This window comes from Phragmites australis, chromosome 7 (assembly GCF_958298935.1).
Source record: "Phragmites australis chromosome 7, lpPhrAust1.1, whole genome shotgun sequence".
NCBI lineage: Eukaryota > Viridiplantae > Streptophyta > Magnoliopsida > Poales > Poaceae > Phragmites > Phragmites australis.
In genome coordinates, this window is record NC_084927.1 from 30,675,510 (window position 1) to 30,697,624 (window position 22,115).

Sequence of the window (22,115 nt, forward strand, 5' to 3'; positions counted from 1 at the left end):
ACGTCGACAGTGAGACAGATGATTAAGTCTTGGTCGTGTTCGCACCCTCTAAGTTGCCTGTGGAGTGACGTGCCCCCATGTCATTTCTACTTTGCTTTCTGATAGTGTGGATTCTATTTATCGTAGGAATCCTTTATGTTTTATTAGGATGGTAGATTTATTTCATCTCTTCCTTTGTTGTATAACTATGTTATCACCTGTTGTAAGACTTGTTTACCAGCCAATGATCTAGCGATTGATATAATAAAGTTTTAAGCACTAAGGACGACCCAGGGCACTTCATTTCCACAGCTCCAGACAACCTTTCTCATTTAGTTTGTGATGCCTGCCCGCAAGGAAAGGCACATCAACCCCCTTTTTCCCTCTCTAAACATGTATCTTTAGCTCCACTAGAAATAAATTCACACTGACGTTTCGGGACTGGCTCTCCTGTCAGTGAACAATTCAAAGTATGATGTTTCTTTTATTTATGATTACAGTAAGTTTGTCTGGATCTACTTTCTAAAATGAAAAATCCAAAGTTGAGTCCATTTTTCTTCAGTTTAAAAAATTGCTCAATACCAAAATACTTTATGTTCAGTCGGACTTGGGGGGAGGGGGGAGGGTGAGAATTATCGCCTTCACAGACATTTCAACCAAATTGGGATCACTCATTGAGTGTCCTACCCTCACACACATACACACCAGCAAAACGGTGTTGCCAAGAGAAAATATCGACATATTGTCAAAACCAGGATCACCTTGCTTGATCAATCTCACATGCCCTTTATATTTTGGGATGAAGCATTTCAGACCGCCTGCTTTCTGATCAATCAGTTACCTAACTGTAACACATAGTATGAAACTCCTATATATATAATTCTTGGTACTGAACCCGATTATTCTCTACTCAGGGTCTTTGACTGTGCATGTTACCCTAATTTGTGCATTTACAATTCAAGAAAACTCAACTTCAAAACAAAACTATGTGTTTTCTTAGGCTATAGTTCTTCGCACAAAGGATATAAGTGCTTTGACAGATCCACAGGTCGCATATACATATCTCGTGATGTTATTTTTGGTGAGAACATTTTTCCTTTTGCTTCACCATCTATCAGTCCTACACAACCACCACAAATATCTCACCATCCTTCACTGTTGCCTGGCCTCACCAAACCGCTCATCTATCATGAACATACTCTCCTTTGACCAATACAAAATGATTTTCCTTTGAGTAATAGTCTAGCCTTAACATGGGCGGACCCACCTTGGTGCATGGGTATGCAGTTGCATACCCAACTTTTTTGGAAAAATCAATTATATATATAGTATATATTAGATATACGTGTAGTATGTAGCTAATTGGGTTTAAAACTCACAACCTTAATCTTCTATCGGATATCTGTTGTCAGTCCATCCTCACTTCCACATCCTCTCATCAGCCTATGGCTCACGCATCTAGTCACCCACCAGCTCAATTACCCTTCGCGAGTTCGCTTCCTCACAATCTTGCATACCCAACCTAGAATTTCTGAGTCCGCCACTGAGCCTTAACTAATGCAACTAGTTTATCTGGCAATAGTGTTACTCGTGGAGGTTCCTCAGCTGGTCGCTCTGTGCATTCAGGCTCAAGCTGCTCTGTGCATTCAGGCTCAAGCTGCTCTGAATGAATTGACTCCGACAATTATAATCTTCATGAAATTAATGGTCTATCTGATGAGTTTCGTCTCCTGCAATAGCTAGCCAACATCCTATGCGCGCAAGACAACATTCTCCAACTGAAGGCATTCATAGATGGTACCGTTTGGTACTCAGATCGTAGCTGCGGATTCTCAGGTTCACTTACTGTTCGTCCAATAATAACATTTTCTGCTTCTGCTTCTTCTGCGTCTGAACCTGACAACCTCCAGGCTTCCTTGGATCATCCATCATGGAGGTAGGCGATGGACGAAAAGTACACAACATTATTGAGAAATGATACATGGGACTTAATTCCACCAAAACAGGGAATTAATCTGATCCACAATTGGTGGGTGTTTAAACTGAAGAAAAATGCAGATGGGACTATGGTCAGATTCAAGGCCAGATTGGTTGCTAAGGAATTCAAGCAGCGATATGGTGTCGATTATCTTGACACCCACTGCCCAGTGGTTAAACTTACAACAATGCATGTTATCATGTCCCTTGCAGTCTCCAAAGGTCGATGCACCATATTGACATTCAAAATGCCTTCCTCCATGGTGTTCTTGAAGAAGAGGTGTATATGAAGCAACCACTAGAGTATGAAGATCCACACAATCCATCCAATTACATCCGTCGTCTCAAGAAATCTTTGTATGGATTGAAGCAGGCTCCTTGACTTGGCATTCTTAGCTGACTAGCAAACTACAGGAACACGGTTTCAGATCATCAAGAGCTGATGCTTCCCTATTCATATTCAATAGAGAAGGGTTAACCATGTATATGCTTATCTACATGGACAACGTAATCGTCGCCAGCTCATCTCCTGGTGACACAAATAAGCTGATCCATCAATTGACAGAAGATTTTGCTGTTAAGGATCTTGGCAAATTGGAATACTTTCTGGGGATAGAAGTGAAGCTAGAGGAGGAAGGTGCTGCTCTACTCTCTTATAAGCGTTATTCTCTTGATTGAAAGCGTATGTGTCGGCCTAACTAACAAGCGCAAATAGTGGAGACCTCGCCTTTGGAAGGAGGAATGGCTGAAGAGTGAGTTAATCGAGCAAGAGCTTCATGACCGAGGTGACCAAGGTGTCAATGCCAAAGCGTGCTGGAGGAGTCACCGGCGAGGAGGGCACATAATGGTGTTGAGGAGGGTGAGGCCGATGGGATGAACGGGTAAAGGTCACCGGAGCTATTGCACCTGGCGATCACGGTCCTAGTAGTAAGATCCTTCATAGAGAAGCCATATGGGTCAAACTCAATGGCACAGGAGTTATCAATGACAAAGAGACGAACAAAAATAAGATTTTTAATAATGTGAGGAGAAACTAACACATTGTTAAGAGCGAAAGAACTAGTGGAATGAGGTAGAGTGGTAGAACCAGTAGAGGTAATGGGTAAAAGGGAACCATACCAACAACAATGTGAGAAGTGTTAGGACGGGATGGGATATAAGAGAGGGAAAGAGTACCGGCATCCTAAGTCATATGGGAGGTGGCACCAGAGTCCATATACCAGTCATTCGTAGTTGGCGGCGTCAAGGTGGCGGTATTGAAGGCGTTGGCGAGGGACTGCTGATCCCACTGTGGTGACTGGTGCCCGAACCAACCAGAGGGAGATGGAGTCTGCAGGGCATGCGATGGAGGTGGCGCGAATTGCAACGGGGCGCCAGACACCACGGATGGCAGGGCCGGATACGCGCCAGGGCCCATGGGGGCAGTAGCCAGGGCAACCCCGGCAAAGTGTGGGCCGACAGCAGCTGGTGGTGGCCCAAGTAAGCCGGGCGAGTGGACAAGTGGACTAGGCCACATATGGATCGTCCTGGCCCATGGATTTTGTGGTGTGGGCCAGGCTTGAGGGGCGCCCTGGGTGCCGAAGGTTGGCGCACCCTGAGTGCCTCTGCTACCACCATTGCCGCGGTCGTCGTTGCCGCGACGACGATGATTTCATCCAGAGTTGATGTTCCCGCCGTAGTTCCCACCTTGGCCACCCGAGTTCTTGCCATAGCCAGTGGGGGGAGCAGGATTGGAGCCAGGTCCTGTGCCCCTGGAGTCGAAACCACTGCCGGTAGAGGCAAGGAGGACGGTGGAGGAGCCGGAAGGATGATGGCCCTTGGTGATCTCCTCTAGGAGAAGTTGGGATCTCGCCTCAACAAAGGATGGAAACGTTCGCTGCATTGGAATGAGGGTTTGTAGGTGAGTGAATTTCTCATTCAGACCTTTGAGGAGGGAGAGAACCAAGGTGCGATCGACGACAGGTTCCTCAAGGTCGACGAGATTGTCCGCCATGCTCTTCAACCGGCGGCAATAGTCGGTGACGGAAAGGTCACCTTGGGCGAAGTTGTGGAACTCTATCGTAAGGTTGAGGGCACGACGTTCTCAGTTTCCCAAGAACTGGTGTTCAAGAGCCCTCCACACGAAGTGTGATGTAGCGTTGGCCATCATGACGATCTCTAGCAACTCGGTGGAGATTGTGCCGTAAAGCCAAGCGAGGACGACGCAATCCATGTGAATCCAATCCGCACGATCCGGGCGGAAAGCGTCAGTCAGTACATGATCGGATAGCGCATACTTGCCAAGAGTGATAAGAAAGAGGCGGCCGCGCCACTTGGTGTAGTTGCCGGCGGCGAGGTCGAGGGTGACCGGGACGAGAGACTTGATGTTAAGGACAGCAACCGCCTGGGCGTGGAGCGACGCAAGAGAGGCATCGTCGATGTCGACGTCCGGGAGGCCGGTGTGGATCGGTAGGCCGGTAGGCGTGCGGAACAGATCTCCAGAGGAGCCGACCAGTGCAGTGCAGAGGGGCGTGGTGAAACCGGCGGGTGTACTCGCGACAGGCAAGGAATGCCCAGCGTGTGCATGGGCGGCGAAGAGTGTCGCTAGATCGACCAATGAGGCCGGGGCCGAGGGAGTGGAGGCCGGTGCGGTGGAGCCGATGGTGAGAGACGAAAGCGCCACGTGCACAGCATCGGCGGCTGCAGAGGCCACCCAATCGGTGTGAGCGATCGCGGCGTCGACGTCGGGTCCAGTGTGAGACGCATCAGTTTGGAGGGCAGCACGAACAGCTGCGACAGTCACCCCGATGATAGCCACGAGCGGGCTGGAGGCAGCGACAGCAGGAGGGACGACGGGAGCGCCAGATGTGGTGATGGCAGGAGCGTTAATCAACATGGAGGTGTTAGGTCGGAGCGGAAGCGAGAGATCGAGAGGTATCTGATACCATGAAAGCTGTGATAACTCACACGATGCAGTTCATTGATCAAAGAATGCGAGTACAAATAGTCCTGACCCTTACCGTAACCACTCAACCGATTTATAGCAACAGAATCGGGAGGATTAGGAAGGAGACCGGCTAAACATGGCAAGCAACGATACATGCGATATTATCGCTAACATTGATCTCCTGAAGAGGGAAACCATGGAGTGGTGCAAACCAATTTCAAGATGTGATCAACTGAGAAATTGTCCAGAGAACAAGGGAAGGAATTGATGGAATCAGAGAAACTTCAGTACCGAAGTATTGTTGGAGGGCTGCAGTACTTAGCCATAACACAGTCGAATATCTCATTTGCTGTCAACAGGGTTTGTCAGTTCATCCAATTCCCAACCGACCGTCACTGGGCTGCAGTAAAGTGAGTTCTTTGATGTATCAAAGGCACATTGGATCAAGGATTGAAGTTTCATAGGTCAACCACATTCACCATTAGTGGGTTTTCGGATGCCAACTGGGTGGGATGCATTGATGATTGCAGATCAACCGGTGGCTTTGCTATCTTCCTGGGGTCCAATTTGGTATCCTGGAGCTCACACAAACAACCAATGGTTTCCCGATCAAACACGAAGGTTGAGTACAAGGCAATTGCAAATGTTACTTCCAAAATCATTTGGATGCAATCTCTGCTCAAAGAGATTGGTGTATTTCAGCACAAGCCTCCTCTACTATGGTGTGATAACTTCAGTGCAACCTATCTCATTGCAAATCCAGTATTTCGCACCAGGACGTAGCATATTGAGATAGACTTTCACTTTGTTCGTGAGCAAGTGGTGCACAAAGCAATGAAGGTACGGTTCATTTTGTCAAAGGATCAGCTTGCAGATATTTTCACGAAGCCATTGTCACGAGTTCCATGCATTCAACTCTATTTGCCGCTATCTCAACTGAAGAATACTAAGTTTTGATTGAGGGGGGCTGTTAGACAATGTCACTTGTACTAAGTAGTTAGTTGAGTAAGTGGTGTGCGTGTATGCAGGAAGAGCCGAGCCTATCGGATCATGGCCGAGGCTGTGGCCTGAATATAGGATCGTTAGGTAGTGTCGCCACTCCTCTATCTCATTGTGTACTTGACTCTATATATGCAACAATGATCCAAAGGGATCAGTGCGTTTTGGCACAACACCTTCTTCTCAGTCTCTTTTACTCACATTTTGCATCTGTACAACTTTCTTAATCTTTGATGGCATAAGCGAGCAGGGGAGGTGAGAAATCTTGAAATATGAGGGATGCACAGATTCATAGATCAATAACCTACTCCTGCTTCGTTGTACCGAGCATGATAGGGGAGGAGTGATCCATGTGCTGCTCTAACCAGAAATTCGGAAGAAACCAATCAGAAAATGCTGCACCACTACAAGGCTGCTGAGTGCTGGAGAAGCAGTGGGAGCTTTTGAAGCAGAGTACCCAAGTCCTCGGCCATCATAGCTGCCACCACCATTGCCTCACCTCACCGCTCTTCGATCTGGTGGCCTCTGGGAGTGTTGCGGGAAGACGAAGAGGAATGGGGAGACGAGTGTAGTACGAAGTAACTGCATGCCCCTTTTGCAAGAATACCCCTCCTTGCCTTGACTCTAAGCCACCTAATCCTGATCCAATGGTCGAGAATAAACCCAGCCTGGACGGTATTCCATTTCACGACCACATTTGTCGGTGTTTCGTTTATCGTCCACCCTCTGGTGAAGCTGCCTTTCATACAAAGCGCCTCTTCTGCAAAATGGCTGCACTTCCTGGCTCCCACTAAGCAGCCGTTGGGATGGACTCCGCGCGGAAGTAGGGTGACCTATGTCTACGCTGTTGAGTTTGCATGTCGTGATGTGAGTCAACAGACTTCAAGGAACACAAGGGCAAGGTGATGGCTTGCTAATTGCCTTTGATTTTGTGTCAACTTCGTGTGCTTGAACAAGCGTGTCTTTGAGAGTTCGTCTCTTTTGGTATTCAAGAACTGAGGCTAGGATTAAGATGAAATTGAAGGGAAAGTGTGTGTGTGTCGGGGGGGGGGGGATGTCAACGCTTTTAGCTGTTTTGGTACCATCATGGTTTGTGGATGCGATAGAGGAACTCACAGCAGTCGTTCTCCGCCGCATGCGGCACACCGCAGTGCCACCATGCACCACTTCGTCCCCTTGGGGAGTTAGTAAGAGGTGGGTAGACGGATTGGAGCTCTGGCAGGGCGTGAGGATGCCGCACCTTGGGGTGGGAGGCGGTGGCTGTTGGAGGCAGGATCAGAGCGACGACACCAGAGTAGGATGGGTGCAGATGGTATGGAAGAAAAGAAGGGAGAGGAGGAGACGAAGTACCTGGAGGCTGGAACGGTGGTGGTGAAGTGCGCAGAGCAGAAGCGACAGTGGCAGCGAGGTCGTGCAATGCTTCCCGGGCTTCACCAACCAGCGGTGGCGATGGTGGCGAGTGGGCTTCGAGGCTGAAAGATTCCAGAACGCACGCGATCATAGTACACCTGTAACGTCCCGGATTTCAACAAATCCATATCACTACCGACTCCCATCTAATCCTAACAAATCTGAAAATTATAAGAATTTTTGGCAGAGTTTTCCTGCAATTACTGCTTTCTAGGACAAGCAAACTGCAATCATCACAAGCAGAAACTTTTTCAACGGAAAGCAAACATAACAGTCTAAAACTATTACCCGAAACAGCTCACAGACTCGTTACATTACACTAAAAGCAGCCACGAGCTACAAACTGATCAAGATAACCAAGTACGGCGCTAAAGGGTTATGAATGCCATTATAAAGTGATTTAAGTGTGAACACTTGTCCCTAAGTGATGCTACTTCCCTTTACGAACATGTCGCGAGCAGAGATACCTAAAAACCAAATGAAATACAAGTGTGAGTAAAACACTCAACAAGTACAGAAATGAAACCAGAAGAACGGACGCATCAACCGCATCGATGAAGAACGAGAAATATTGGGTTTCCTTTATTTTGAAAATAGCAAGAAGACAATAGTTTTCGTCAATACGGACCGTCTTGAATTTACTTTGCGTTTACCGGTAAAGCCGAGCAAGTGGGGTCAGCACTCACTCATAGGATCATGAACATAAGAATCAAATTGCTCGGTAACATCGGACCATGAATGATAGATAAGAAAAAACAACTTGAAACTGGAATACTAACATGAACTCATTCTTGAACTTGAATCATATGAATATAGGAAAATTTCAAATATTGAATAAACACAATTGAAAGGGATCAACAAAATATTTGTCAAGCAAAGCAAGTCAACCATGGATTTGTCATGCACTTGCCTTAACCGTGGCGAGAAGTCGGTCTCCCACTGCTAGCACCGACACTCCCAAAACCTAAGGAACAAGATCGTACTCAGTAGTTGTCCCAAATGACCACGTGACTATATGTTGGATGTCGGAACTACTCTCTCTAGCCGAACTCCAAAATCCCGACTCTACCTTTTTCTCGGGAATTCGACTAACACACGGGGTTGTTTGCTGACCGAGCTGAAATGGAAAATTAAATTACTACGCCGATGGATACTTGCTGGATGGCACACTTATTTAAACGTCTCTCCCTAACTGCTTATCCACCTCGAATAAGATCGGCACCACTAGAACGATATTGATGAGTCTCGTGATTGTCGCTTTAAACACAAAGTCGAAACTAGCACCAAACGCATTTAGCCTTTCAACTAAGCCGATGAATACCAATCAGACTAACCATCCTCAAATCCGGCGAAGTAAACAACCATCAAATTCACCGATGAGCAAATAAGGACTATGAAGATGTTACCCTTAACACGTGGATCATGAACTGACGATAGATCTAGCGAAAACCTCAGAGAATCCCCTTCTTCCTCCTTTCCTTTCTTTCTTCTCTTTTCTCCTTTTCCTTTCTTCCCTTTCCTTTTCTTTTCTCCTTTTCTCTTCTTCCCTTTCTTTTCTTTCCTTTCCTTCCTCCTGGTGCTTGCTTCTTAGCACAGGGCAGTAGCACGGGCTCGACGGCTCTGGCGGCTCCAGCGACAGCGAACTTCAGTCGGGGAGGCTCGGGATGTGGCAAGCCCAGCTCGACGACGGGCAGCCGAGGGCGACAACGTGGCACAACTCGGCCAGGCGAGCAGCTGGATGGCCAGCGTGGTGACGGCGCGCTGCAGCTGTTGGCGACGATGGCGGCCGAAGGCAGGTCGACGACGGTGACAGCCAAAGTCAATGGCGCTGGTGGCCGGTGCGGAGAGCAGCGGCATTGGCGGTGACCTGGACATCCGCGGCGCGGCGGGAACAACAGCGCTTGCGGGCGAGGTCGGCGGTGCAAGGCAACAACGGACGGTGTAGAGGGTGGCGGCAGCGGACGGTTAGCTAGGGTTAAGGTTTGGGTTTTAGGCTGGTTTGGGCTTGGATTAAATAGGCAACAACCGACCACTTGGTCGGTGGAGTTTTTTTTTTAAAAAATATTACAAGACCATGGCTGCTCGATTCAGATCCAATGACCCATATCACGAGTTAGGCGAATTGGACGACTACCATTTTGTTGATGACGTGGATAGCCCGGGAGATGGCGACCGCGTTGAGAGTATAGAGATAAGCCCTGGCTCACTTTGTTTACACCATTTGTTTAGGCTCTAATTACATCAGAAGCTCAGAATAGAAAAAGGAAGAAGAAACATAAAAAAGCACCGCATTACACGTGGACTCGGAGTCGTACCACGGAGCTGGCAATGAGGCAGCGGTAACACTTCTTCGAACGTATTGCGTGGCCCCGTGTTTGGTCATCTCGTGGCTGGCTTGACCCTCTGCATCCTAATCAGCTGCTCCCTAAACTTGGCTATGAACTCGTCAGCCTTCCTGTCCACCTCATCCTCCACCTCCTCCGGGCTCGGTCTCGTCGCAAGCTCAAACAACTCCTCGTCGCAGGAGTTGCCGTCCTCCTCCTCCTCCTCCTCTTCGCAGATGTTCTCCTCCGGGTCGTTGTAATCGTCGTCGTCAGTGGTCATGTCGCTGCTGAACGAGCTGTCTGACTCTGCAACCATCTCATCAAACTCGCCATTATCAACCGCTTCGTCGTCGATTGACACGGCAGGACCGTAGCCGGCGAAAGTACTCGTCGTCGCTTGTACTGCTGATTTGGACCGGAGCTGCTTATTGCCCACGCTGTGCAAGCCCATCCTTCCGCTCATGCTCCGGTTGCCGACTCCAAATTCATTGAAGCTTCTTGCCTTGGCCTTCCGGAGGCTGCGCCCATGGCCAAGAAACGACGGCGGTGGCGGTGGTGGAGGAGGCGGGAGCAGAGGCGGAGAGCTTGGCGAGAGGGTCAGGTCGGCGTCGAGGACAGAGGACGGCGAAGGGATGGCATGCTCGCGGACGCCGTCGTACCCTGCTGCCTTGGGAGCAAGGAATCCGGCCTCCTCAATGCCGTCGCTGATATCCCCTGTTCGTGTCGCCGACTCTTCGTCTGCCGGCTTCAGCTTCCTCACTGGCAGGAGGCGCGGCTTCTCGCCCGCGTCGCCCTTGTCGTTGTTGCCCCCAGTGTCGGCAACGACGATGAGGGGGTCGTGTGGGAGGTACTGAGAGCTCCAAGCCTGGACGCCGTCCTTAGCGCCACCGCCGTCGCGGTCGTTTTCTTCGAAGACAAGCGAGCCTTGCATCATCTGTGAGACGTAGGCCTCAACCGACGACTCGTCATCGACGGGCTTGGCAGCCACCGCGTCCACCTCGGCGTCGGCGTTCTTCTGGCCGAAGACGCCGTATGCGATGATGATGCCGAGCAGGAGGAGGTGAGGCAGCTCCCAGATCCTGGGGGCCTGGCTCGACGGCAGCAGCGGCAGCAGCGCCACCACGACCGCGAACAGCGCGGCCTTCGCGGCGAGGTTGGACGGGAACAGCAGCTCAAGAACCCGCTGCAATCTTGCGGAGACATCGCTACTAGCTAATCTAGTTTGCCGTTGCGCTGGAGCCGTACCCGCCTCCGCCATTGCAGACGCGGGCGAGGTTTTGTGTAATCTGCGCGTAGGTGCGGCTCTTGGGTTTCCAAGGCTGTGTTTGTCCGGCGACTCGGCTGCGATGGCGTTGGAAGCTTGGAATAATCCTTGGCTTTTGGGCGAGGAGAGGAAGCTACAAAACTTGGTCGGGAAGCAAGCAACGAAAGAGAGGGAAAGAATTTGTTGATCGGAGCAGAGCAGAGCAGAGCAGAGCAGAGAGGCCGGAAGCGAATCCGCTGTTATTTTAAAGGCGGTTAATCTCACGGCTTCAAACTCTCCCGCGCGATTAACTGTCCATGGAAACCGCGGGAACGTGCTAGACCAAAAATAGCAAAAAAAAAATCGAGGAAAAGAACCTCTTCGCATTGTATTAGTGACCTCTAGAACTGCGTGCACCCTATGGTCTTAGCCACCCAAAATGGTGGAGCCGGTGCATGGTTGTCGGAGCACACACGGCACGAGCGTTCGGCGTTGATTAGCGTGGGTTGTCCCGATACACGGCCCAACCAAATATGATTTCTGGAGACCCCGTGATTTGGATTATACATATATAGAATTTTCTAGCAGGCCAGGATGAGAGCTCGATCCACTCCACTACATGGGCTTCCAAACGAGGCCTTACGCCTACGCTGACGACCAGTCTACGCCCGAGCAAAACTCTCAGGTGCGGACTCCAGCGAGCGACTCCGGAGGCGAATAAGGGCCTGTTTGTTTCAGCTAGAGATTCTGAAAAGCAGCTTATAAAAGTTGGATTGTGAAAAGCTGGATTGTGAAAAGCTGGATTATGAAAAACTTTTAGACTGTAGATTCTAAAAAAATTTAATGGACAGTTTAATAAAATAGACTTTCACAATCTATCAAAAGCTGAGGAAAACCAGCTTCTCAGATTCTCACAATCCAACCAGCAGATTTTAAAAAGCTATAACCAAAAGCTGCCTGTTTGTTTCAGCTTCGGATTATAAAAGCTGAAAGCCAGAATCCGAAGCTGAAACAAACAGGGCCTAAGACCACGTGGTGGGATCCTCGGTCGGCCCCCTCATCTCGACGGCGAGCCGGCGTAGAAGGTTGAGGGTGACCCGGTCTCTTTTGTGGGTTAGTAGTTAGTAGCTTGTTTTCTCTCTAGTTTAGTTTGTTTCGGTAGATTTAGTGGGTGATCCATCGATGCTTTTGTTCTTTGTTGGATTCTCTGCTGTGGAGGAATTTACAAGATTTTTTTATTCTCCGACCTGTTAGTTTACTATGTTGATTTTCGGTGGTATCGTTGTTTTTAATTTCTTTAAAAGGGGAAGATGTATCCTACTCCGTTTGATAAGTTGTCTGGTATGTTCATTATTCTAATAGCGTTTTGGGTTATTTATGGTGGTTCAAAAAAGTTAATGGCCATCATTAATCATACCTTGGTGGGGAAAGTATCGGTGTCAATTTTGATTCAACTTGGCAACGGTATTCGGAGTAGCTTAAGGGCGTTAGTGTCTAGAACCTATGGTTATTTTGCCTTTTATTTTACAGGTTTCTGATGGAACTGTGTTTATGTTTAATCGAAAAAAATCATCTCTCTTCTTAAAAAAAAAATCTACGCCCGAGCTGACAACATTCTGCAACTCTCGTCACAAGGCAAGGAGCATGATTCTTGCCTGAAAAGGGAAAAGGATCAGAAGCAGCCAGGTGAAGGCCAGTTAAGCGTCGAGAGATTTGGGGTATCGTGTAGATGTGATATGATTTGTCTATGTGATTCTTCTTTTGGGATGCGTACGCCAACTTTTCTGAAGAGGTGTGTGGATTTCGGGAATGAAAAGGTTGGTAGCCCCAGGGCTCATTCTATGTTCGCATGGATTATCCGTTGCTTAGTTCGCGCGGTTATTCTCGACCTGCCCGGGAAAGAGATTCTCTGCGTTTTCCGCATTGCTTTACCTGCTTGAGGTTACTCCTGCTTTCCGGAAGGGAAGAGAAAATTGAGGTTACTGTAGTAGTCAATAGGAGGGCAGCGCTTTTCATTTTTTCCCTGAGAAAAGCTACTACTTTTTTTTTAAGCAAAAGCTATCATGACAACTTTATTAATACTTCCTCCGGTCCAAAATAAATATCTTTTGACATCACTACAGTCCTTAAAAAATCAGCTTTGATTAACACTTTTTTTATAATATATTGATAAAATGTAACAAAAATATCTTATTATAAAAGTAATTTTCGAGACAAAGCTCGTGTTATTTTTAAGTATCCAAACTCAATATATAAAAAATAAATTATAATCAAAATTTGAAATAATTGATTACACGTAACTAAAACTATATTTATTTTCGACCGAAGTATCAAATAAGCATCAGCGGCGGTAGCAGGCAAGCAGAGGGGCATCCATAAACTGGAATGGGCTGAAGTACTAAGCCATGGGGCAAAACTGGATTAATTTAGTTGTGGGCCTACTATTCCTTTTGGGTACACAAGCATACGAGAAGTCAGATTGGGGTGATCAAGTTCTTTAGACAAGCGACGGCACGGGGGTAAAGCTCGGGTGTGAGCCAAATCCACCCGGGTTCGAAGCTTGGGTGACGCACGGGGGTTCCGATTTATTTTGGTTTTCTTAGTTTCTTCGGCGTGGTGCTAAAAAAGGATTACGACGTGCTCGTCGTCTACAGGATTCTCGATGGGTCCTAGTGATTTTTGGATGGACGCTTTCTTCAAGCTACGTGTAGTTGCAGGGCTAGCATGTGTGTACGTTAGGTGTGTGTGGTGTGGGTTCGTGTGTGTGGAGTGAGTGCGCGCGTTCATGTTCAGATACTGTAGCTGTATTAAGTGGTGAAGAGTAAAAAAAAAAGTTCTTTAGACAATGAAATATAGATTATCTTAAACTCTGCATCATATATGATGCACGTAGCCGTTGAAATGATGATAAGTAATGAACAGTACGGCATACTCGGCAGTTTTAGTATGAACAGCGCAACAAAATACAATCAGAAGTAGTAGTATGAACCACCATACGCTGATCCAGGACACTGTCTTTTAGGTCAAACAAGAATCAGTGAGAGAGAGACAGATATGTTACATATGTACAGGCATTTCCACGTCAGCACGGCGACCAACCATGTGAGCCCAATCTAGCAAAAGCCGGGGCGGGTTGCCGACGAGTAGTAAACACACGGCACGGATTCATACGTACCTAGCATGCAACATGGACTTGACAGCGCCCCTGCTTTTTTGCTCCAGAAGCTACGGTGGGCGGCCGCGTGAGCACCGAATGCTGCTGGCCTGCTTCTTAATCCAGCATAAAATCATCCAGGCATCTTTTGTCTGTCCAGGTACAAGAAACCTGAAGCCTGAAAAGCTCAGGCTACCAGCAGCAGCAGCCTAGCTACCAGCTGGGTCACGTCGCGCACACAAAGCTCAAGGGCTCAAAACGGATCGAATACATATAAAATTAAATTCGAATAATACGATTTACTATATTTTAATTCGAATGTGAATACGAATCTAGATACTTTCAGATACGAATACAAAATAGATAGTCCGAATTCAAATTCGTATTCGGATATCTACTCAATCTTCGAAATTCATATCTGGAATTTAAATTTTTGATAAAATTTGAATGAAATTTGGTAAAACTTGATTAAAATTTGTTCTAATTTGATTGGGATAGAATTTTAGAAATTTGGTTCGAAATTCATGTCAAAAATTTAAAATTTTGGCCAAATTTGACTGGAATTTGATCAAATTTGACTGAAATTTGATCAAATTTGACTGAAATTTGTTCCAATTTGATTGGACCGAAATTTTGCTTACCTCTAAAATTTCTAAAACTTTAGCAAAATTTGGTTCCCTGGTTGGCCGATACGGATACGAATTGGATATATCTCGAATTCGAATATCCACATTTGAATCTAAATCTTGAAAACGAATTCGGATGCATCCATTTTAGTATCCATTTCAGAAACGAATATGGATACAAATATCCATATTCGTGTTTTAACAGATATAAATATCGGATAATTCGGATACACAACCATCCATTTTCACCCCTAATACTAACGATGGCGACCAAGAAAACCATGCGCGACGTTTTGCGTGCAGAATATTCATGCATGTCTGGAGACAAAGCCAGCCTCCTATATTACTCGTCAGGTTATAAATATACGTCATTTTCAATAATTTTAAGATAAATCTCCCGATTTTAATGATTTTAAACTAAATATTGTAGAAGATATTAGTTAAAGTTTTAAAAAATTTGATCGATTTTTTTAAATGATATGTATTGATAAATAAAAAGAGTAGAATGCTAGTTGTGTATCGGAAGAATAAAGTGGCTATCGAAGAGACGTAGACTGCTACTAGAAGATGGTTTATCCATTTCCGCAGCCATACTATGCAAGGTGTTATGCACGCATGCTTATGATTCCGGATTCGTCGTCCTATATACAATCTTCCTAAGATTTTATGCCCCGTCATGGTCATGACAACAGCGCAAAACAAAGTTACAAACACCAAGAATAAGTACAAGTCCATCAGTCTGGGCATATCGGAGTCGATCGACATGCTATCTACGTGTAACATTATACGGTTCCGAGGTTCCCGATACTTGCAATCGATACGTATATATATCGGACCAAATCCATGATGAACAGGGCAGTTGTTGAGAAATTAAGTTGAAATATGATTTAATTTATATGTGATGAGTAATTGATAATGTTGTCGATTTGATTTGTCATGTTTCAGATTACTCAAGCTTGGTTCGTTTGAAATTCAGTTCTGTCCGGTATTCGAAAGTTCTATCCAGAATCCGTAACACCCGACCTAATTAGAATTCGGAACTTCCGGTCCTAATCCAAAATTTTCGGGTGAACCAGAATCCAGAACTTCTAGATTGATGCGAAAACCAGACAGAGAGGGATCACCCGGAGGTTCATCCGGAACTTTCGGGTTCCACGATTTTTAGGGATTCAATTTTCATCTGGAATGCACTTTGAACCAATTTGGGGTTTCTTTTGGGCTTTTTGATTATGGACTAACTGCAGTTGGAGTTGGAGATATGTGTTTGCTTGTCTCATAGTGTGTATGTGATGGATGTAACTTGGCGGTCGACGGCGGGATGATCGGGGCAAAGCAGAGTGCTTGGTGCCGGATGATCGAAGAGGTCGAGCGGAGTCAATGGTGATCTTACCTGTACACGTTGAGGTTAAGCGAAGGAGATGCCAGTGAAAATAATAAGGCGATTCGAGGGATCAAGAGCGGGAGAAATTTGCCAGGGGTCAAGATCGTAAGACGGAGTACACATGTTGATATCGAGATGCTTGCTTGAGGTCAAGCAAGTGGCAGTGAGTCACACCTTGAGAAGCGTGCAAGGGGTTTCATAGTTTGGTCTCAAAACCGTGGGAATGATGGAAGTGCATGTGGCATCATCGCGAAGCTTACGCTGAGACAAAGCTAAGTTATGAAGGCGCCACGATCGTTGGATAGATGGAGGAGAAAATATACCAAAATACCCTCGGTAATAGGTAGTAGCGTATTACAAGAGAGGGGTATTTTAGGAACAAGTTAGGAAATTTAAGGGTTAAGGAATCTAAGCTATAAATAGAGGGGTAGGGCTATGTGGGAGAGGTGAACTTCGTAAGGAAAAATATTTGTAATCTGTCTAAAATAGGGTTGATCTCTACTAGCAATGAAATTTATATTTACTCATGTGCTCGAATTCACTTCCTTCTAGTTTCTCTCTGTTGGTTCCTTTGCGAGTTTGCAAGTTTTTCATCCTTCAGTTGCGATTTTCGTTTTTGTACTCAAGCTGAAATTTCTCACCTTGTTGGAGTAGTTCTTTTCGTTGCTAGAGGCATAAAATTGGCATAGAAACATACACAATTGTGTATTGAATTCCCTTGCCTCTTATCTATCAACTTGGAGACTATCTTCACCCGATGTTCATCCTTTTAATATTTGGGTGTTTCTTCTCAAGATCCAAGTCTTGTGTGGGAATGAGTCATGGATTGTGTCACATCCTGAAACTGTAATCATGTAATTAAGCATAATCATGCTTCATAAGCATTATATTTGATTTTGAGAAATTTTATTTTTGAGCATTGCAACACTTGGTTTTAAATCAATTGGATGAGAAAAAGAATTTTGGGAGAGAAAAGAAATGAATTCATAGTTAAAACATGCTTCTTTCGCTAGCATGTGAGCTCACATGGGTGGCCAACACTCCCTCTTTCCCTTAGGAAGCAGCCTCATCTGCTCCCTCTCTCTTCCTCACTCTCACCTGAGGTCCCTCTCCTCTCCAACTGGCCAAGCCAAAGGAGCCCCTCCCTCTCTCGAGCACTCTCTCATTCTCCCTAAAATTCCACCTCAAGAGAAGGAATCGAGGTACGCATATGTTACTAATACGATCCTTAGCTCCTAAGCTCCTCATCCATCCAATTCATTTGTGTTTTCCTAAAGGATTCGAGCCATTCTTGACTTGTTTTGGTGTCCTTGGTTGAAGCACAAGGAGCACCGGTGTTCTTCCTCTTCCTGAGCTTTTTCACCTTCCCCCGACGGTCACCAACCTCGACAAAGCATCTTGAATGAGTCTCCTAGGCTCCCATGGTAAGGATGCACATTTTGGTTGGATAAATTCTGAGTTTGGAGCTTCGGTCGTGAAGTTGCAACACTTTTCGCATTCTTGATGATTAAGAGCGATTTCGAGGCTTTGGATGAGTTCAAGTCATGGAATCGAGTTGCCATGTTGGTAGATGAAGTTTAGAGTCCATAAACTAGTGCAAAACCTTTTCTCTTTGGATCGAGGAAGCTCGCAAATCAAATCGGCCATTTCTCCCCACGAAGAAATGCTCTCTGTAGCAACCCGGATAGTCAGGTTAGAACCCGGAGGTTCCGGGTAGCCCAATGAAACCCCTGTTGAATTGTCCTAAAAAATTGTTAGGGTTTTGGGTGCATTTTGGGTCTACAAACCATTGTATAGTGTATATCCATGTCTATGCAGGATAGATTCAACATACGAGTCGAGTCGTATCGGTCGTGAAAAACAATCAAGATGTTCAAGTCGGTCCAACCCGAATGTTTTGGGTTAAACCCGGAGGATTCGGGTAATTCATGGTGCTTTTAACTAAGCACCCTCGCTCGGAGCCTCACCTGTATAATCTGCCCAACCTAGAGATTCCACGTATAGCCCGGAGGTTCCAGGTTAGTTCGATTTAGATTTAGTAGAGAACCCTGTTCGGAGCTCCACCTAGACATTATGGCCTAACTCGGAGGTTCCGGACTCAGCCCAGACCTTCTGAGTTAATTCAAAAATAGCTAACCAAGAACCCCCCATCCGGAGTACAACTCAGATACAAAGTTTGCTATTATTTTGCATGTCTTGCACTTTTAACTTGTTGTTATGCATATTGTAGAATATATTGTTGCACCCCATTCATACTCATCATTACACGCGTTCTTCTTTAGTGAATGAAGAAATAGAGCGTGACGCGAGCGTGGGCTCAGGCGACGCTAATCTACCAAAATTCTGTGAGTATTGCGTGGGTGCATTAGGCGGTCACCGGAGCAGAAAGATAAGCATCTAAGCATATTTCTTCTATTAATTTGGATCATATGTGTCTAATATGATAACATATGCTTTATGTATGTTTGCATGTTATCGAGTCGGCATCGGATTTTGATATGGGTAGAACCTATATTGATGCATTACATCCTCTGTCTTGAGATATTTATGATTCATATCCTTGTAACCTGGGTTTAACTTGATGTTGTCTAATTCAAAGGTTAACTGAATTGCTTAGCCATGCTTAAGTTCTTTGATAGAGGTCGAGCGGTGAAATAAATTCATCGTTCGCGAGCATAGACTTTAATTACTATCATAATGATAACAATGTTGGGTTTATGATGTTGGTTGGATGAGTAGTGAGGATGAGGTGACATGTGTGTGGTGTTAGGGGTGTTTTCTCCTAGCTCGATGTGGAGTTCCCCAGGGTAGGTCGGGAGAGGAACCTGGATGTCATAGACTATTTGCATTGTTTAAGCATCATCCGTCGGTGCCATTGGCTTTAGCACTTTTTATACTCACCACATGTCGATCTAATGGTAAGATAAGCCGAATATCATACACCGTACTAACGCTTGCCATGCGTTCCTATGACGCATAAGATAAAATGAATAGGAGAAGCAAGGTGACAGGGAGCTAGAGGTGTCTGGGACACGCTTGTGGTAATGCCGGTGTCAGAGGGGCATGTGCAAGTAGGTAGTTCCGAGTATGAGAAAGGTTGACATGAGTACCCTTTGTGTGGACCTGTGTGGTTACATGAGCCGTATAGTCCTCAAGTCGTGTGGGAAAAGGAGCATCCCCTTGCATGGTGTAAAAATATTTTGAAATACCACACTCTCCGTCATGAGAATGCTTTAGTTCATTCGCATCGATCATAGAGTTTCAAATTTGGATGATGCTGTGGATATGTTGAGATGGTTCTATTCACATCTAGCCGCATTATGGTTTCAGTTGTATATATGTTTATGTTGGTGGTTATAGTTTAGAATGATACTTTTGGGTATAGTATAGTTTCTCACATGTTTATGTCAAATTGCACTTTGCATCAATTTACTTAACCATGTGGCCATATTTTTGCTATCATCCAAATGCATAACCTTTGGAGTCACGTTATCTATAAGTACCCATTATGGATTAAGTCACGTGAATGAAACTTTTGGGTATAGTATAGTTTCTCACATGTTTATGTCAAATTGCACTTTGCATCAATTTACTTAACCATGTGGCCTTATTTTTGCTAACATCCAAATGCATAATCTTTGGAGTCACGTTATCTATAAGTACCCATTATGGATTAAGTCTCGTGAGTATCTTCATACTCACGCTGCTTTTTTAGGTGCTACCGGCGAGGAGGAGTTGGTCTTTGGCTACTTCACGCCTGCCGAGGCTGGTTGTGGGCATGAGTAGGCAATTACTCGGAGATCGTGCTTTTGTGATGGAGCCTAAGGGCATATGGCTCTATACTCCTTTTGTTGTTTATAGCTTTAGCTTCCGCTGGATAGCTTATTTTCTTTGGATTCAGCCGCCCACCTTCACACGGGCTGAGGATCCTCTCGACGCTGACTATTGGCTTCGTACCATCGAGCAAAAGCTCTCTCTCCTTCGACGCGAGGACCACGAGAACACTTTGTTTGCCGCGCATCAACTCCAAGGTGCGGCCGATACATGGTGAACCAACTACCTTGCCATGCAAGCCGCCAATCATTGTGTATCTTGAGCAGAGTTCCACCAAACCTTTCGTGATTATCATACTCCCAAGGGGATCATAGAGATCAAAAGGCGGGAACTCTTGGACCTCCAATAGAGGGCAAGTTGGTAATGCAGTACGTGCTGGTGTGCAACCACCTAACACAATACGTAGGAATCATGTACTTATCATTGTTGATGATTTCTCTCGCTACTATTGGGTCTTCATTCTTGTAAGTAAGGATGAAGTGTTCTCATAATTTTAGAGCTTTGCTTTGAGATTGTTTAAGAAACTCTTTGGTGCATTGAAAGTAATTCGCAATGATAATAGCACCAAGTTCAAGAACTATCTCTTTGATGCTTTCTGTCTTGAACATGATATTGAGCATCAATTTTTTGCCCCATGTGTCCCTCAACAGAATGACGTGGTTGAGAGGAAGAATCGCACTTTGGTGGAGATGGCTAAGACGATGCTCGATGTGTATAGGACTCCTAGAAAGTTTTGGCGGAGGTTATTAGCATAGCTTGCTATATCTCTAATCGAATTTTCTTTTGCTCGATTTTGAATTTGACTTCTTATGAGTTGCCCTTTGGGAGGAAGTCAAATGTTTCATATTTGAGAGTTTTTGGTTGTCAATGCTTCATCCTAAAGCATGACAGTCTTGATAAGTTTGAGTCACATTCTTTTGATGGAATTTTGTTAGGGTATACCCTTTATGGTCATTCTTATAGGGTTTATAATCTTAACACTAACACCATCATGGAATCCTGTGTTGTGAATTTTGATGAATCAACCCCGTGTGTTAGTTCTGTCTTTGAGTGTGCAGGTGATCAAAAGATGAGCGGACGTATTTTTGTGGATGATGACCTTCCAGTTCTCAGTGATGATGAGAATGATCCACTACTTCTTGCTATCGCACTTGCTTCAGAGCTAGCTCCTGCTACTTCTACACCGGCAGAGGTTGTTGCAACCTCTACTTTCACTTTAGCTGTTTTTTAGCCTGCACCAGTAGCAATTGAGGGGGATATTGTCTCACAACGCGAGGCTCCTCGACACATTCAGTGAAAACATCCCTCACAACTGATGATCGGTGACCTTGGTGAGAGGGTAACGAGGTCCAAATCTGCTCAATATGCTTATTTCACAAATTCTGCATTTGTTGCTTCTTTTGAGACCCATGATATTGGAAATATTCTTTCTGATTCAAATTAGATCAATGCCATGCATGAAGATGCTACAAAACTTTGAGAGAAACCAAATTTGGGTCTTTGTAGAGCCACCCCCTAACATTTACACTATAAGCACCAAATGGGTCTTCAAGAACAAGATAGCAGAGAATGGGTCATTTGTTAGAAACAAAGCTAGACTTGTGGCCTAGGGTTTCACTCAAATAGAGGGCATAGACTTTAGAGAGATTTTTGCACCGGTAGCTAGGCTAGAAGCTATTAGGATCCTCCTTATATTTACGGCATCCCGAAATTTTAAGTTGTATCAAATAGATGTCAAAAGTGTTTTTCTAAATGGTTTCATAAAGGAAGAGGTCTATGTTAAGAAACCTCCAGGTTTCAAGTACCCCAAATATTCATATAGAGTATACATGTTTCAGAAAGCTTTGCATGAGCTTAAGCAGACGCCTAAGGCTTGGTATGAGAGGTTTAAGTCTTTCTTGCTAGATCATGGGTATGTGATGGGGTCGATGGATAAAACTTTGTTTACTTTTAGTCATAGTAATGGCTTTCTACTTGTTTAGATATACGTGGATGATATCATTTTTTGTGGCTCTTCTCATGCACTTATGGCCAAGTTTGCATAAACTATGAGCATGAAATTTGAGATGTTGATGGTGGGAGAGCTCAACTTCTTCCTTAGACTGCAAATCAAACAATACAAGTAAGGTACATTTGTCCATCAGACGAAGTACACCAAGGATTTGCTGAAGAAGTTCGACATGAGCGATGCAAAGCTCCTGGCAACATTGATGGCTATCTCGATCGTGCTTGATCCGGATGAGGATAGAGAGGACGTACACC

General features: G+C 45.4%; 1 protein-coding gene across 1 annotated transcript; it reads right to left on the minus strand.

The window, feature by feature from the left end:
* Window positions 1-9,483: 9,483 nt before the first annotated feature.
* On the minus strand, window positions 9,484-11,067 carry LOC133923608 (uncharacterized). Its single transcript, XM_062368887.1, has one exon. The coding sequence runs from the start codon at window positions 10,871-10,873 to the stop codon at window positions 9,671-9,673; it is 1,203 nt and encodes a 400-aa protein (XP_062224871.1). The 5' UTR covers window positions 10,874-11,067; the 3' UTR covers window positions 9,484-9,670.
* Between the last annotated feature and the right edge of the window lie 11,048 nt (window positions 11,068-22,115).